Genomic DNA, 17,755 nt, shown 5'->3' with positions numbered 1-17,755 from the left:
TTGACGGCATTGTGCCGCGCGGCAACGAAAGAATGGCAGCGCGCGGTAAAGGCCCGTCACGCTCTTGTTTCACGCTCGAACAGGCCGTAGATTTCAGGCTTTCAGCCGGAGATCATCGGGGGCCACAGCCGCCGCCGACGCCGCCGTCCGGGTTCGGCGTTCGCATCAAGGCGAGCGAGAGAGGGGCTTTCACGCCGTTCGTTTATCGTTTATCGCGGAATTGCGATCCTTTACGCGTCGAGATTCGAATCGAGGAAAAGAACAGTCCCGGGGCAACTGTAAACTCGGCGAGGCCGGCCGCGCTCGCGCCGTTTCATTAGACTAATGGATTCCGATACGGAATAAAGGAGATAGACGGCGGCCGACGCCCGCGCCGTGCCCAGCTACGGAGAGCATCGCGGAGCGTACGCGCGTGCAGATACGCGCGTTTCCACCGCTCGGTAACGGCGATCGATGCCGCGGATGCGATGGCGGACGCGGGGCGACGGCGATGCCGTTGACGACGCCGTTCGCGATGCTGAAAAAAGCCGCGAGAAGATTAAAATCGTGATGGCCGGAGTTGACGCCCTCCGGAGAAAAAGTAAATTGCAGGCGCGCCCCTCCGTGAACGGCTCTCTCTCTCTCTCTCTCTCTCTCTCTCTCTCTCTGCCCGCGGAAAATCAAGGAGATGCTTTTTCCTCGGCCCGTTACACACCCTCCCTGCTCGACGCCAACGGCCACCTTTACAGAGCGCTCCGTTGTCTTCGGCGACGCGTTGCGTCCGCTGCCGCTCGCATTTTGCCGCTTGATCTGTTCGAATCTGCGAATTAGAAGACGTGTTCCTGGCCATGGAAAATGATTAGACTGCGAATGATTTTTTTAGAGCGCGTGGGTTGTGGATTACAGGTTATGGAGGACTGTCAGTGGTTTAGGTCTGCGGCAGGTCCTACGATGGAAAGTGTGTCAACCCTTTGTACTCGAAGCTGTTCTACCTCGAATTTTAACACAGTTTTCCTGAATTACAGTATTTCCATTTTATACGAGTTATCGCATTTTGTTCATATAAAAGTGGATCGTGTGACTGCAGTTGCGCTTTTAATAGCTTTTTAAAGACTGGTAACTATGATAATTTATAAATTATTTTTATAATTACGATAGAACAATTTTTATTGGTGCCCTAGAGTTACGATTCGAGTGCAGGGGGTTGATATCTCTTTAAACTGTTCAACTCTGTTCAGATTCTTTCAAGGGACTTGAATTTTATTTAGATGTTAGAACTACTAGTTTCATTTAATATTAAATTAATATTATTATTATGAATGTTAATTATTGATATTAAAAGAAGAATATAGATTTTGAGAAAATATACATAAATTGTTGATAATGAAAAAGTTGCGTCGCCCAGACCTTAACAAAGACTGACCCCGCCATTAACCCTTTTGGTACGAGAGCCGGATATATCCGGCGTCCACGCGACGACCGCTCCGCTAGATCCGGCGCACGTGCGATGATCGGTACAAATAACAGAATTTTATATAAATAAATCTTAATATTTTATATAAATACCTCTGAATATCTCCTAAGTTACAAGCAACACTTTTGTTCAAAAATGTCGTTTCATTAAGCACAGTTTTTCTTTATCGCTTAGGAAATATTTTCTTATAAAGGAGGACCCGTCACGTGCGGCGGCAATTTTCGGCGCGGGGCCTCGTGCAGCGAGAGTGTCATGGCGGACAGAGTGCTCGTACCGAAAGGGTTAAATCGCATCAAAAACCGATTCCAAAGTTCAACAATTATCATCAAAAATCGGCGCGGATGAGCACTATCTACAGCCGCGCGAGCAAACTGCCCCGGTATGGTAAACAATCTCGGCGAGGATTTCGAGCCGATTCTAGCCAAGAGCCCACGGGGCGATCGAGAGGGAAAGGAGTCGCGCGGGCGACGAGATCCAGACGTCGCGCGAGTTTACGCTGTTCCGCGTGTACATAAACAGCGTGTGCGGCCGCGATGATTAACTCGCTGCAGGTTCGCGCTGTGCTGCGGACCAAAGAGAACACGGTTCGTGCCGGGCCGGGCCGGGCCGGTTAACCAGCGTTCCGCACCGGATGCGTCTCTCAGCCGCCCCCCGGGTCCCGGCGATCTAGAGATCATCTCCTCGCCGTCCGCGGATCCTCCTGCACGCTATTTCGGTAGCCGGTAATCGAATCGCCTGTTCCGGAACCCGCTGCGCGTCTAGCGATTAGTACGCGATCGACGCTCGTCGAAGACGGATCCGTCGCCGATCCCGTGGATCATCGTGCGTGAGGTTGGTCAAGCTCGGGGAACGGCGCTGGGTAGTCGAACCTTTGGGGATACCTTGGGAACCTTTGCCATACTTCGAAGGCGAGGTCGCTTCGAAGGCGCGAACACTTGGCGAGGTTTCTTCCGACGCGAGACACGAGGGAGTAGGAAGTTGCACCGTTTGAGCGATCCATGGTGCACTACGGGTGCACGAAAACCGACAGCGGAGGAGTCGAGTGCTTCGTAGAGTTCAGTGAGACGCGATCGATATCTAAGCTGCGGATCTTTATGCGAAATGAAAATTCGCGCGACTCTTTAAACTGACTGTGTCGATTGCAAGAGGTAGGAGCCGAACGCAAGTTTTTATTTTTCTCGAAGCCCCCTAACACATCGTACTTTGTAATATAGATCGTATGTACGAAGTCTAAATAAATTTAGTCTTGCCATTGTTATGTAATAATTATACGTCAGTCGCATTTAGGACTCGGTAATTCGAGCGTCAAACGCGAAACTGTGATAACATTAGAAGAATTTAAGAATATTGTTGAAAACAATATATTGTCTTAAAGCAAGACAGACATTTTTATCTTACATTTTTTAAAACTAATCTTGACCATTAATCTCGAGTTTCTATTTTGCACAAAGATCTGCAAGCTATTCTCTTTTACTCTTAAGTTAATTAATAATTAAGTGCATGCAAAGCTTTGCTCTATGACTTCTTTTGCAATTCGCATTTTCACCGATGGTTAAACATTGGTAATAGGGGAACAGTATAATGAAATAATTGTTTGGCTAACAGAATAATTACTCGGTTAAATTACTTGGTTAAACGTTAGCTGATTTGTGTAATAAACGGCGCTGTGTACCATCCTGTATCGATTTATCTACACGATCTACCGTATTTCTCTAGTCTATTTACATGATCCGTGTTATCTATTATAATCAAATTACCTACATTTACGTACTGTTTTTCTGTTTGCTGAAAAATTACGGTAGAACGAAACTGTGCAAAAGATATAGCTAATTATTTATTTCTGCTTCGTTCAACCGAACGAAATTCTCATCCGCACTCAACGTAATTGACAAATACGGCTGTCATGCTGCTCCGAATTAATTTTCGTTGAACAAACTGTAACACGTATTACGCGAGATTAAATAGGAAAAACAAATTTGTCAATTCTTTTTTGATATTTAGGTATGTGTGGCAAGATAATATCTTTTACTTTTTAGAAACATAAAAAGAAAGAAAGAAATTTTTTTAGTAGCTCAGAGAGGACATAAGACGGCAAAGAGTTAATTAATTAAAAAGAGGTTAACTTGACATTAAAAACCGAGAGATTAAAAATCCTTTTGGACTGAAAAGATCTGTAAATTGATGACGTGCCAAGTGAATAATTTTATTGAACGTATACTAATCAATCATTCAACACATTTAACCCTTTGTACTCGACGCCGTTCTACCACGAATTGCAAAATATTTTCCCTGATTTACAGTATTTCCATTTTATATAACCTATGGCATTTTATCCAGAAATTGAGTCCACCTATATAATAGAACAATTTTTAGTGATGACTCTAAGGCAAAGGGTTAACACGCGTATCGCGAAACCAAAAGAATCCGAAATTCGCCGAACAAGCTTCGAAAATCAGCTGCCGTCGCGCGTCAACTGCCTCGGTTTTCGACACAAGGGTTAAAGGGGGCCTCGAGGAACGGCGCTCGCGAGACGCGACGAAGAGCGTGAAAACGGCGGAAGCTTTTGTTTCCGAGGACAATCGCCTCCCGTTTGATCACGGACCCGTGAAACGTGTCTCGTCGAGATTAGCCGGGCCCCGTACATCTGTCGGCCCGTGGATCTGCACGCGCGAACGCGCCTCCGTCGATTGTCCCGGCACATCCTTCTACACCCTCTCTCCACCTCGAAAAAGACTCGTCTGACGGCCGGGTTGCTTTCTCGGGAAGCAACCCTTTCGTTCCGGCCGATCACATTTTCCGCTTCTCTCACCGCGATCTTTGCGTTTCCCCCTTTTCTCGCGGAAAGCGCAGAAGAGTCTCCCAAGACCGTCGGATCGCAGATGCCGGAACGACACAGCGTGGACGCGGCCACCAGGCTCATCGAGCTGCTTGCTACCATAGGATCCTTCCTCCTGGTGCTGGTCACGTTCCCGTTCTCCCTCTGCTTCACGTTCAAGGTCGTCCAAGAGTACGAGAGAGCCGTGGTCTTCAGGATGGGCAGGTTGAAGGGCGACGCCAGTGGTCCAGGTGATTATGATAGCTAATTATATCACGGTGTGATCGAGGCGAATTTTTATTCAATTTAATTATTTGAATCGCTATTTTAGTTATTAATTTGAAATATAAATTTGTTATTTTATTCATTTTTTATTTTATCATATAAATTTATTATTTATAATATATATTTATTATTTTATCATATAAATTTATTATTTTATCATATAAATTTATTATTTTATAATATAAATTTATTATTTTATCATATAAATTTATTATTTTATAATATAAATTTATTATTTTATTCATTTGTTATTTTACGATATAAATTTGATTTTATGTAGATTTCTATTGTATTTTGATTAATTTAATTATTATTTTTCATTTAATTGGCAGGGACGTTCTTCGTAATGCCATGCGTGGATACCTGTGTGCGCGTGGATCTGAGGACCGTTTCCTTCGACGTCCCTCCTCAGGAAGTCCTTACCAAGGATTCTGTTACCGTGACAGTCGACGCGGTTGTGTACTATCGCATCAAGGAACCCCTAAACGCTGTTGTCAAGATCGCCAATTACAGGTAGGAGGAATGCTTCAAGTCTTGAATGTTGTTATTTCTTAATATTGCTATTTTACTAACTTGCTTTTCTTAAACTTTGTTCTTTTAGAATCTCGATCCTCTTGAACAGTACTTTTATACAATTCTACCTTGTTTGAACCATGCTTTTATACAATTTTACTTTATTTAAACATTCCTCCTTTATAATGTTACTTTAGTTGAACCTTGTACTTTTATAATCTTGCTCTTTTTGAACCTTTTTTTCATCTTGAATTCTGCATTTTTAGAATCTTGATCCTCTTGAACCTTTTTTTAGAATTTTACCTTGACATAACCTCACTCTTTTAAAATCTTACTTTGCTCGAACCTCACTCTTTTATATATTCTAACTCTTTTTGAACCTTTTCTCATCTTGAATCCCGCTTTCCTAGAATCTCGAGCCTTTCCAACCTTCTTTTTACCTTGGATCTCGCTAACCTTGATAATCTCGAACTTACCCTTCTCCCCCCCCCCCCCCCCCCCCCCCCCTCTCGAGCCCCGTTCCACCGATCGTTCACCAGCCGGAAAACATTGGCCCGTATGAAAGCGACCGCGGAATCGATTCTGTTTGCACACGGGAAGAAAAACTAATGAAACGGTTGGAGGAGAGCCTTTCGTTCGGAAACTCCTCGGATCGAAAATTGCGGCGCGGGATGGGAACGAGTTAATTAACGCGGACACGATTTCCTGAAATTTTAATTAACGTCTCCGAGGGGACGCGGACCAACGGGGGGGGGGGGAGGGTGGTCTTGTTCCGTCTCGAGAGCGAATGCGCGACGACGGAAGGAGAAAAATGCGGAGGACGGCTCGTCGAGGGGCTACGAGAGCGTGACCAAATTACTTGAATAATTTGTGACGGTGCGGCGGCAGCGACTCGATTATTTCGCGTACAAGTCGCGCGACCATGTTTCTTCGACCCCCTCCCCGCCACGCGAACGTGGTCGCACGGCATCGCTATCCCGGACGTTTCGCTGCGAGAAACTTTTTCCTTCAACCTGCTAATTTCGTCTCTCTCTCTCTCTGCTCATTGGTGCAGAGCGCTCCGATGTCGCGGTACCTCTCGGTCGAGTCTTGAAAATCGGTGAAAGGTAAATATATAAATTGGTCAATATGGAGAACGGGTCAAGAGACCGCGACGATCCGGGTTTAAATCAGAGACATTGAAATAAAACGACGGAGAGAGCTACGAGTCGGGAATTGATTAATTAAAGAAATCGCTGCTGTATATTAATTCTGTAGCGAAAATAGATAAAATTTAATACACCCGAGAATATTAATCTCGACATATTACAATTACTAACGATGACAATTGAATTGCCTCCTCCATCTTGAAATCGATATTTTTATTTCGCACGGAGATCCGCAGGCTGTTGGTCGCAAATGAACAGTCTCTGGTTGCCATTGTAATCACGCCATTTGTATCGAATGTAAATTCTTACACGGTATCACCGGGGCGGATCGTCTCATTAATTTTCCAGTCATTCGACGCGACTGCTCGCTGCCAGCACGCTGAGAACCGTCCTCGGCACGAGGAACCTGGCCGAGATCCTGTCCGAGCGCGAGAACATCTCCCACACCATGCAGATATCTCTGGACGAGGCCACGGATCCTTGGGGTGTCAAGGTTGAGCGCGTCGAGATGTGAGTGTATCCTGCACGGGTTTTCGCGGCGATGGACGATCATCGCCGCGTACGGAAGAAGTTATCCTGCCGAAGCGCGGATAAACCAGCCGCCCGTAATACGCCGCGAACTATCGTTATCGAGTTTGACGTTGCGAGAATTTCGTAAACTCCTACCTGGCAGATTGCCGCCGACTGCGCCCGCAGTGTATCGGAAAACGGGACCATCATTATAGATTCGGATATCATCGGGAACACGGAGATCAGTTTATGCCGCCTGCGTTCGAAAGGATCAGTTGCCGCGAATACGAGCCTGGCTATCGCGCGTTTCCCGTGCTCGCGATGATAATGGGACATGTGCCGTTTCGAACGATAATTTCAATACGGCGGGACGGTATTTTCGTAGTCTCGAGATTATTAAACATTTCATGTCGATGGTATTTTAATTCGAAATCTGAGACAGCTTGTCTGATCTAATTCATTTCTAATATTAATTGCTATATTTCATACGCGTGAATTTTGTGATTTTAGCAATGGTTATTCTTCGCAGAGTTTCTATTTTAATATAAAAAAATTCGATGACGTTGAAATTATTTTGGAACGGGATATAATAATTTTTTTATGGCGGCTCAGAGTCATTGAGTGCAAAGGGCTGAACGAAGGAGGAAATGTTTTTACAAGGTTGCAAAAGACGGGATAATATTTTTTTATTTAAATTTTCGAGAGAAAGATAGGTTGGAGGAATGATATTATTGAATAGGAATCGAGCGGTATGTCTGGCTATCGCATACTAATTCTACTTCTCGTTATACTACGTATACAAAGCCGATGGACCTTTAAGTTTATTTCCCTCGAAAACACAGTCTTCAATGAAAAAATACTTAGTTAAAATTAATCACGCTTTTTTATCGACTTATTTCTCCATGTAAATTTATCCCGTGGCCGGTTGTACAACAATTTTTTCACCCATCCTGTATAACAAAATTCAACCCCTTGTCACATCATTTCCTTTACATTTACAATAATCTAAATTTTTCGATCGCAATAATTTCTTAGAAGACAAAGAAGCTTCGTATTTACATCTGTCTACTCGAATGTTTAAATATTGATAACAAGAAAATTGATTCCGACTTAAAGGAACTCACTTGCCAAGTGGTCAACACGTTGGTAAATCTCGACAACGATTGTTCTTTTCCCGTCGTCAGTTTCGGCAAACGTTAGCGCGGCAGTTCGATCGTTAATGCTTCCGTTCCCGCCGGCTTATAATTAAATAAACATTATTTCCGTTCCCCGAAATCATCTTCGTTATGAATGCATCAAATCTGCTGACGCGTTCAACGTTTCAATTTCCCCGGGATTTTTCTCTCCGCCGTACGAGCATTTGATGAAACTAAAATTCGCGAAAACCGACAGGTAATTACGCTGGAATGAAAACGTTAAAAAAGTGATTTTGGACGAGGGCGGACGGTGATTAACGATCGTAAAGATACAAAAGTGTTCTTCCAGCTTTCGTTTAGCTTTAACTAATTATAAACTGCATAGCTGGTCTGTCGAATGCCTGCTTTCGCTGCGTCCGCGCTACAACGAAATTGTTCGTTCAGCGATATTATCTATGTTATAAGAGAACAATTTTCGCGAAACAATTTCTTGTTGAATTATTGAAATAATCAAGGTTTAGGCCAATCGATGCGACATTTAACCCCTTGCACTATTATAATGAGTCAGACTCGTGATATAAATTTCATCCTTATATTCTACTAAATATGAATATTATTAATTTCTTCTATGCCGAGATAAAAATAAATTCTTCTCTTAAAGCCTAGAAACAAAAATTCATAAAGACAATGAAAGAAACAAAAATTGTCTGGTCCTATTATTAAATATTAAGGCCAAATAAATGCTAACCAACGCAGCGAAAGGAATCGTACTGCAAAGGGTTAACCGTGAAAAAGGTGCCAACGAAATTTCCCACGTGTTAGCAACAATTCGCGGGAACCGATGCTTCTTTAACAGATCGATTTCCGAGTGACAAGTGACGTCGGAATTAGGGTGGTAAGCACGAAAGACATCGACTGACTGCACGAGGGTTAGGGTACCTAAAGCTACTAGCCGTAGCGGGCTGTCCTAGCCGGCGAAGGGGCACGTGAACGCGCATAAACGCGGACACTCGAGTGCCATCGAGAAAGCCATCGAAGAGCCCTTTGGTCTCGGCTTCGATAGCCGGGCACGCCACCAAAGTCGGAGAAAGAGGTTTCGAGTGCTTTCGAAAGGGGTGGCACGCATAGTAGATGAAGGAAGAAAAGGCGGGTCGTGGAGCGTAAAAAAAAACCGCGGCGACCTGGCCTTTGACTCGCTTTTAGTCTGTCACCGGGGATGCGTCTTGGGAAGACAATCATTTCGGCTAATATAAATTATAATGTTCGTCCTTATAATATTAAACTCTTATAGTATTGAGTCTTTATAATATTGAATCCTTACAATATTAAATTCTTATAATATTGAGTCCTTATAATATTCATCCATTCATTGATTTATTTATTCTTATCTATAATTTTTCTCTTATTTTACTCTATAATCCTTATTTATCTGATGTAGAAGAACGCCAGCCCTAAAATAAATGAATAAACAAATAGACGTATCAGATAATCGTAGATATTCGCATCTATTAAATCGAAATTAAATTTTAATTCTTTTCTCACGAATATAATAAATATCGTAAATACGATAAAAATATAATAAATATTATAAACACGACAAACATAATAAATATCGTAAATACGATAAAAATAATAAATATAAATCCTCTTTCCCGCACGCAAATTTATCAGAGATAAAAAAGTGCTAGCCCAAAGCAACGTTTAAAGGAATCGCAGCGCAAGGGGTCGCCGGCCTCCCCCGCGATTATTAGCCGAGAGGAAATTGTCGAGTTTCTTTCAGCCGCCGGTTGGAAAGGCGATCGGTAAGCCGATCCGTTCGGACGCGATTTTCTTTGGCCACCGTAGGCGAATCCCGCATCGATCGCTCTTCCCGCGGCGGAAACTAGCCCGCAGAGGTAAAACACGTCCTTCCTCGAACCGAAATCAATTCACGGCGCCGTGGAAACGCTGCGATAGCGATCGTCGAAGAATTAAGCCGGATCGCCGACGGGAACGGAAGCAAACGGTCTCGCCGAATATATTTTTATTCCGGTCGAGTGCTCCTCCAGCCCGCGCGTTTCCACCTCGAATCCGGGGCAACCCTTAAATACAAACGAGGGCGCTAAACGCGAAACACGAGCCGCGTGAAACACTTCAGCGGGCCGGATGTTCCTGGGAATCGGGACAAACGGCGCGGATCCGGCGTGGAAAATGGTTCACGTAATTCCGCGTCTGACGATCGAGATCTCGCCGCGCGATGAAGTAAGACTACGCGCGGGGACTCTGATCGATTTTGTCGCGCGCGAGGGTTCCAATGCCGGCTAAAATTGTTTGCCGGCTGGTAATTTAGTAGAGTGGCGTGTGCAGCTGTTTAGTAGGGTACGCTTTAGCGCGTGGAAAAGTGGTCTGTTTGGTACGGCCGATCCATTGATGTGGATTTGCTTGGCTAAATTGTTTCAACCCCTTGCAGCACGATTTCATTAGCTGCCGAATAATTTCCCGGAATAAAACGTCACAATTTTGCTATCTTTTCTACTCGATTATTTTCTCGGATTCTAAATCTAGACATCTTTCGGTTTTAAATAAATCAGACTTTTATGAATAATTTTAGGCCATTGTCGCGTGCAAATATCAAAATCTCGACGCGCTAAAAATTAAAGAACTCTTGGAAGTTATGATTTAAAATGAAATATTATAAATACTATACTTTTCGTTATTATTGAAATATTAAAATATAAATATATAATAATAAGATATTATATTATCAATCAATGGAAAATAATTTACGGGCCATTATTTCAGACCAAAAGGTTTTGTTGCGGGCATGGCTCCGATATTTACGGACCGTTTCGAACAGGTCGCGCGCCGGGAACAATTAATAAGTGAAATTCCCTGTTCAGAAAGGACGTCCGACTTCCGGTGCAGTTGCAGCGTGCAATGGCCACGGAGGCGGAAGCTGCGAGGGAAGCTAGAGCAAAAGTGATTGCGGCGGAAGGAGAAATGCTGGCGTCCCGGGCTCTAAAAGAGGCCAGCGACGTCATTTCCACGAGTCCGGCCGCCCTTCAGGTAGAGACTCTTTTGCTGCGCCCTCAGTCCCGAACATTCCTGAGTCCTGACATTTTCATTTTTCTCCGTGGAAGACGTTCCCGGTTTCATTTCCGCGTAATGACCACGGTATGGTAATTCGAACAGTCGCCTAACCGCGCGTGTGTGACACGGAACGCGTTATTCAGTTTGCAATTTTTGCGCGAGCATGGCCTCGAATTTAAGGCGTTACCATGATGGGAGCGCTTGATATTGAAGATTAAAATATGACATCGTAAAGTAGAGATTCTAAGCTTTAATTTAAAAGTCGAGTGATAATTTTATCGCAACTTTTAACGGAGTTACAGCTGTTCAAAGATTGACAATTTTTTGGCGAAAAAATAGCTTTAATTTTTCTGAGAGTACCTAATATGAAACACCACGCAATTGTGACCCCTTCTTGAAACAGTGGCACAAACAATGCAATAAAAATTAAATGGAGCATATGAAAAAATTTTTTAACATTGTTCTTTATAAATTCACTCATAGAAATACTTTTATATAATGGTCAACTGTAAACAAAAATGTTTATTCGAATACTGATATTTCGAAGCGAAAAAATGCTTTTAAATGCTTTTCATTTATCCTTAGTATTTTCTAAAATTCCTATTAAATAAATATTTCAAAATTCATTATATTATCCAGAAAATTCAATCTCTCGAACAATAGTATAAATATTCAACAATAACGCTTTTCATCTATAATAAAATTTACGATAATTTTACAACCCCGTAAAAGCGTTCCATAATAGGTACTTCCACCTCGCACAGTTTTCTATCGGTTCCGATTTCCCCTCGTTTTATTTCGAAACGATTGACAAATTGTTCTCTAACTACGGCTTTCGCGCCGACAGCTGCGTTACCTGCAAACGTTGAGCAGCATATCAGCGGAGAAGAACTCCACCATCATCTTCCCACTGCCGGTCGAATTTCTCACACCGTTTTTCACCGGCGGCGCGAAGGCAGATCAGAAGATCTTACGAACACCGTCCGAAGAACATCCACCGAACCTGGAAATAAAACGAGCCAATCGATAAACGATGGAGGACGCAACTGCTCCCGCACGGTTCGGAAACGGATGAAGAAAGAAGGAGCTTCTCCCGCTCGCTTTGGGAAAAGGACGATAAAGAAGCACGGCGCTGGGAGTCTGAGCTTTTGTAAGCATCGACGTCTTACGCGACGGAAGGACTCGTCTTTTTACAACCCGGCCACGAGTCTCTGTGTACCTCGCTGTTTTTAAGAAATATATACACCAGAAATTAAATATAATGATACAGCATAGTCAAGTTTTTTTAAGCGATCATTTGCGGATCAATAAAAATCGTGGACTCTTGAAAGGACTTTCAGCTCTGGAAAGGGCCCTTTTCATTTTTCGGCATAAGCGACATTATGGTCTTGCAAAATCAAGATATTATTTATTATTTTCGGAAGACGTATCATATATAAATATATATAAATTTTTTTTTAATTGATCATTTATGGACCAATAGAAGGGACTTTCAACCCTGGTAATAGCCTCTTCTATTTTTTTGTCATAAGCGATATTATGGTCTGGCGAGCGAAATAAAAAGTTAATAAGAACAAGAAGGATAACCTCAATGTTTTAGTATTTATTTACAAGCTTAAAAATAATTTTAAAATATTATAGGGCCGTCGGTGATCCCATGGGGTTGTTCCAAGATTAAAAATATATGCCACGATTTTTCTTTCAGCCAAAAAATAAATATAATAAAGCTAAAGGTCCATCGACCTTTCCAATCGTCTGCTACAAATTCTAATAACCTCAATCGTCACCAACTTAATCTACCCTAAATCGACTCCGACAAATTCTTCGACCCCCAATTATCTCCAAGTTCGTCGACCTTCAAAAGCTCCCTAAAAGTTCATCTACCCCTCAATCGTCTCCTGTAAATTCTTCGACCCCCGATTGCCCCCAAGTTCATCGACCTTCAAAAGAACCCAAAGGCTGATCGAGTCCCGAATCATCCCCTATAGATTCATCGACCCTCGCCGAGTTTGCATCCGCCCCATTTCATCAACTCCTGCAGTACAGCTTGTAAAAGACAATGGACCGTCATTCGATCCTTGCTACCTTCATAATTGAAGCACCCAGGTTACTATCCCGCTGCTAGAAAACGTATAAATTAATAATATAAATCTCTTGTAAATTTTAACGAGAGTAACTCGTGATAGCGATTTTTGATAACCTAGAAACAAGCAACATTTCTCGAGAATATTGTCTTAGGTTATGTTTATATAACCTGGACACATTGACCTAATATTTTCACATTCTCATACAGTATATCTTTTAATTAAATTTTAATTTTTATTATTTACAGCACATATTAATTTATACACAATACGCAAGCGCATAGCAAGCTCGGTGCTTCCTTAACCCCTTGCACTATAACAACGAGTCAGACTCGTGACAAACATTTCGTAAATAATTTAATAAACATAACTGCCAGTCGTTTCTATTAAATCGAAACAAAATTTCAATCCTCTATCGACAAAATTTGGGAATTTAAGTAAACGAAGACGATTAAGAAATAGAGATCCTCTTGTTTTATCAAGGAAATTATTAAGGATGAAAAAATACTGATCAACGCAGTTTTGAAAGAGATCGTAGTGCAAGGGGTTAAATGTTACAATCAAGACAGATCCGACAGCTTCAAATAATCGAAAAAGAAAAGCGTTAAAATGATCGAGTGACAAAAGGAAGACGAGATCGAAAGAGGGTGCGGGGGACGCGTTTTCTCGCAGCGAACGTCGTAGTTAATTTTCTCGCCTATGAAATTAGTTTCGAGCTGGGTAGGTGCGCCGGAAGAAAAGTCGTTGAAGCATAGAGAGAGAGAGAGAGAGAGGCGGAGTGAGGGAGAGAGAGATGGATGGAGGTAAGGAGGAGAAGACGATGGAGGTGAAAAGTTCGCGTCGAGCTCCGGCGAAATAAGTGCGGCCGAAGAAAAGTCAGCGCGACGAGGGAGACAGCCTATTATAACGGGACCGGCGGAGGGGGAGGGGGAAACAGAGGGGTGGGTCGTGCGTTCCTCGAGGTTCCCCGCGGGCAATTCTCGCCGGTGGGGGTGAAGCAGGTTTTCGCGAAATTAAAAAATTTTTAATTGTAACCGTAAACCAGCGTCGGGCGTCGCGCGCTGGTCCCGGCGCTAGGTGCGAGCGGTTGCTAATTATCGTCCAAGAAATTACGATGCTGCGGAACGGCCGGCCATGAATGGCGAAATTCCGTGGCCGAATAAAGGGAGAACGCGACGCTTCTTTCGCTGCTCGTTGCCCCATGAATCGCCGGCGCTACAATTCTTTTCTACGCTTTTTTTTTTGTTCGGTGCGGCGCGGTTCGATTTGTCGAAGCCCGTTCGAGTTCCGCAACTTTGTGTTTGGCAAGTTTCGGTTTGGCCCACTGACGGCAGCCGTTCGAACGCGCGGACAGGATTTCGGTTTGGCAACTGACAAGGGGAAACGCCGAAATGACATCTTTAAATGTCGACGGAACTTCCGGGGACAATGTCTCTTTCAACCCCTCGCGCTCGATGCCTTTTTAAGTTTAAACTGGAAATAACTTTTCTCGGTGTTTTCATTTCCGTGAAATTGAGTCGGGAAATTTTCGGGTTATCGGCGCAAGTTTACTATAATAAATACGGTCCGTTTGCTCAAGAGATGGTACAGAGAAAAATGTAGAACCAATTCCCACCATCGCGCACAAACAAAAGACACGCAACGCCCTCGCAGAAGTAGGTTAAAAGCGTTTCCCTTATTGACAGAAATGGAGCCTTCCAATTAGTCCCCAATTTCCAGGGAACGGGGGACTGTTGACTGGCCGATTGTGAACAAACAACGCCTCCTGACTCCCTGTCTCGCCTCCCTATGCTCCCCTTCTAGCCTCTCCCATTTTGTTTTCTTTCCGGACTTCTGCTTATTATTGGCCAAGTTACGCGCCGAATAAGAGAAGTGATTAGGTGAAGCGGGCGACCGATCCCCTTTGCTCCTCGCTTCGATTAATTTATTGGTCTTCTTGTTTACCGATAGGGGTGGGTTTTCGGGAGGTTATAGACACGTGGGGGAACAACCAGCGTGTAAATCAAACGGAGCAAGAGAGATATCTCTTTGCAACTCGACAGAAATTGTATCATCTTTTCGGCAACGCATAGTGCTGTAGGGATTATTCTTGGAAAATCCCGCGAGACTCCGTGGTAACATGCAACAAGACCAACAACTTGAACATAACAGCAGTAGTTTGTTAACAGTACTACGCAACAACTTTTTACGAATTATGAGAACAATAATAATAGTAACAACGGCGATAACTGCGACAAGAATACCGTCAAAGAACACCGACAATAGCAAGAAACAAGGAGACACGCAAGAGTTTGCTTCGAATACCTTCGTCTTTCCCTTCGGCTCTTCCACCCTTGTCAGCCCTTTCTTTCATTACTTCTTTTTCTTTCGTACATTATCTCACAGTTCCCTCTCTCTCTCTTTTTCATTCTTTCTCTAGCTTACATTCTCTCTTTGACTTTGTCTCACTCGCTGTCTCATTCCTACTCAGTCTCTCTCTTTCTTTCTTTATTTATTTTCCTTTCGTTCACTCATGGTCTATCTTTTGACCACGCATGACTTCGAGACACTTAAGCAATAAACTCAAGTCACTCAAAATTGTCTAAACGCTCTGCAAATATTTATTCCATTCATTCAGCATTTTACGTCGATCACTTCGTCTTTTATACCCGGAAAAACTGTACTTGCTGTGCAACAGTTGCTATACAGTACTTACTATATAGTAGTATTTATTATACAGTAGTCCTCACTATACAGTAGTACTTATCGTACAGTAGTGCTTACTATACAGTAGTATAGTAACTTACTATACAGTAGTATAGTAACTTACTATACAGTAGTATAGTAACTTACTATGCAGTAGTATAGTAACTTACTATGCAGTAGTACTTACCGTACAGTACAACTTACTATACAGTAGTCCTTACTATACAGTACAACTTACTATACAGTAGTCCTTACTATACAGTAGTACTTATCGTACAGTAGGGCTTACTATACAGTAGTATAGTAACTTACTATGCATTAGTACTTACTGTACAGTACCTACAGTAAATTCGAGCCTCGCGCCTCTATTTCACAATCGCCGAGAGCCGGCAATTATAAAAACAAGCCTCGAAGCCCCAATAATCGTGTCTCCTCTTCCCGAATTGTCCACATTCGTCCACAAACTAAAAGACAATCTTTGCGCACTTGCTATACTCCCAAGACTGACCACACTGACCCAGACCCAAATAACAAACCAGACAAACGTAAAAGTACAGATCCCGCGGCCGACGCGTTAAACAAACTGTACAGCGACGCACAGATTGGTCCGGCAATAAAACTAAAAGATCTCACCTCTCCAGCGGTCGCGCGATAGCTCCTCGATCAATCGATCGCTCTCGTAAACCGTGTTCGAATCGAAGACGGCGTCTCTGACGAATTTATCGACCGATCGTCGTTCCCGTCGCGACACGAAGCCCGGGGTCTCTCTCTCTCTCTCCCCGCCGCGGGCAATCTCGTTTCTCTCCGCGGGCAACGGTTCCATCCTTCCTGTTGGCGACGCTCATAATTGGAATCCCTCGTAATTTCTTGCGTTAACCGCCGCGCGCCGAGCTATTCCGGCGCTGGAACTGGTATTCCCGGTACGCGGACCGTTCTGAAAGGATCCTTCCCTCGTAAACGCATCCTGCGCCTCGCAGGACAATTCGTTTCGCGCCGCCGTTCCTCCACCCTCCGCCCCCCTCTACCTCGTCTCCTCCCCCCCCCCCTCCCCCCCCCCCCTCTTTTCCACTGATAAATCGCGAACGACCGTGTCTCGCGAACAGCCATTTCGGCGTTCATCCGAATCGTGAGCCGAATAAAAGCACCCTCCACCTCCCCCTATCCCCTTCTCGGTCGCGATTCGCGGGCGCCGCGACAATGCCGGTCCTACTTTCAATGGGGAAAACGGTCTGGTGTTCGTCGACGGTAATTAGTCGCGACCACGTACACCCGGTTGCCTGTCCTATCCGCGGCTTCACTGGTAAACCGGGGAATTTTCGAGGACTTTCGCGGCAGCCGAGGAGGAGGAGGAGGAGAATATCGCTTTGTTCGGCGGCTCTGTGGCCCCGTTCTCCAGGCCTTCGTCACCTTCTTCGCTCGACGGGCCTTCCCGATCCCGCTCCGGCCGCGGTCGCGCCGTGCCTCGGTATTACCCGGCTAACCGTAAGTATGCGCGGACTGTGATTAACGAGCTTCCTTGGACGACGTGCCGTCGAACGATATAGGTAAGTATTGTTCGAGCGTCGCGATTTTTACAGATATATGGGGTCCGTTTTAATTTCTTTGCTTTAACTCTTTGCACTCGAAGCCATTTTAAACTTAGATAAAAAATTGCTACTTTGACCAGCTGCAGTATAGTACTTGGTATAATTTGCGTATATGAAGTTGAGTCATACAACAATTACACCTTTAACAATTTTTTAATCTAAGCTTTGGCGATGTCTATTAAAAATAATTTTGGAACGTGCTGCAATTTTCATGGCGCCGCGGAGTCGCCACTCGTGTGCAAAGGGTTAACTATCTAGTTACGCTTCAATTAATTAAATTGTTTTAACTATGTGGGGATTTTAGTGGTCGATTATCGGCGCTCAATGTGTTCACGTTATTTTTCTTTCAATACTTACTCTCGCATCCCTCTCCCCTAAATAATTATAAATATATCACAAGTACCAAAAAGACCATGGATTAAATTTTGTATAAATACCACGAACTAAACAACAAAAATAATAAAGAACGAG

At 43.6% G+C, this 17,755-nt stretch overlaps 1 protein-coding gene across 1 annotated transcript; it reads left to right on the top strand.

Annotated features, from left to right (window-relative positions):
* Nucleotides 1-2,451: 2,451 nt before the first annotated feature.
* On the top strand, nucleotides 2,452-12,039 carry LOC144475966 (band 7 protein AGAP004871). Its single transcript, XM_078192437.1, has 6 exons — nucleotides 2,452-2,512; nucleotides 4,304-4,519; nucleotides 4,886-5,066; nucleotides 6,563-6,724; nucleotides 10,740-10,905; nucleotides 11,777-12,039. The coding sequence occupies exons 1-6, from the start codon at nucleotides 2,452-2,454 to the stop codon at nucleotides 11,957-11,959; spliced, it is 969 nt and encodes a 322-aa protein (XP_078048563.1). The 3' UTR covers nucleotides 11,960-12,039.
* Nucleotides 12,040-17,755: the final 5,716 nt, after the last annotated feature.

Source organism: Augochlora pura, chromosome 10 (assembly GCF_028453695.1).
Source record: "Augochlora pura isolate Apur16 chromosome 10, APUR_v2.2.1, whole genome shotgun sequence".
Taxonomy (NCBI): domain Eukaryota; kingdom Metazoa; phylum Arthropoda; class Insecta; order Hymenoptera; family Halictidae; genus Augochlora; species Augochlora pura.
The sequence above is the reverse complement of the archived record's forward strand: the minus strand, read 5'-3'. Positions and strand labels throughout refer to the sequence as shown.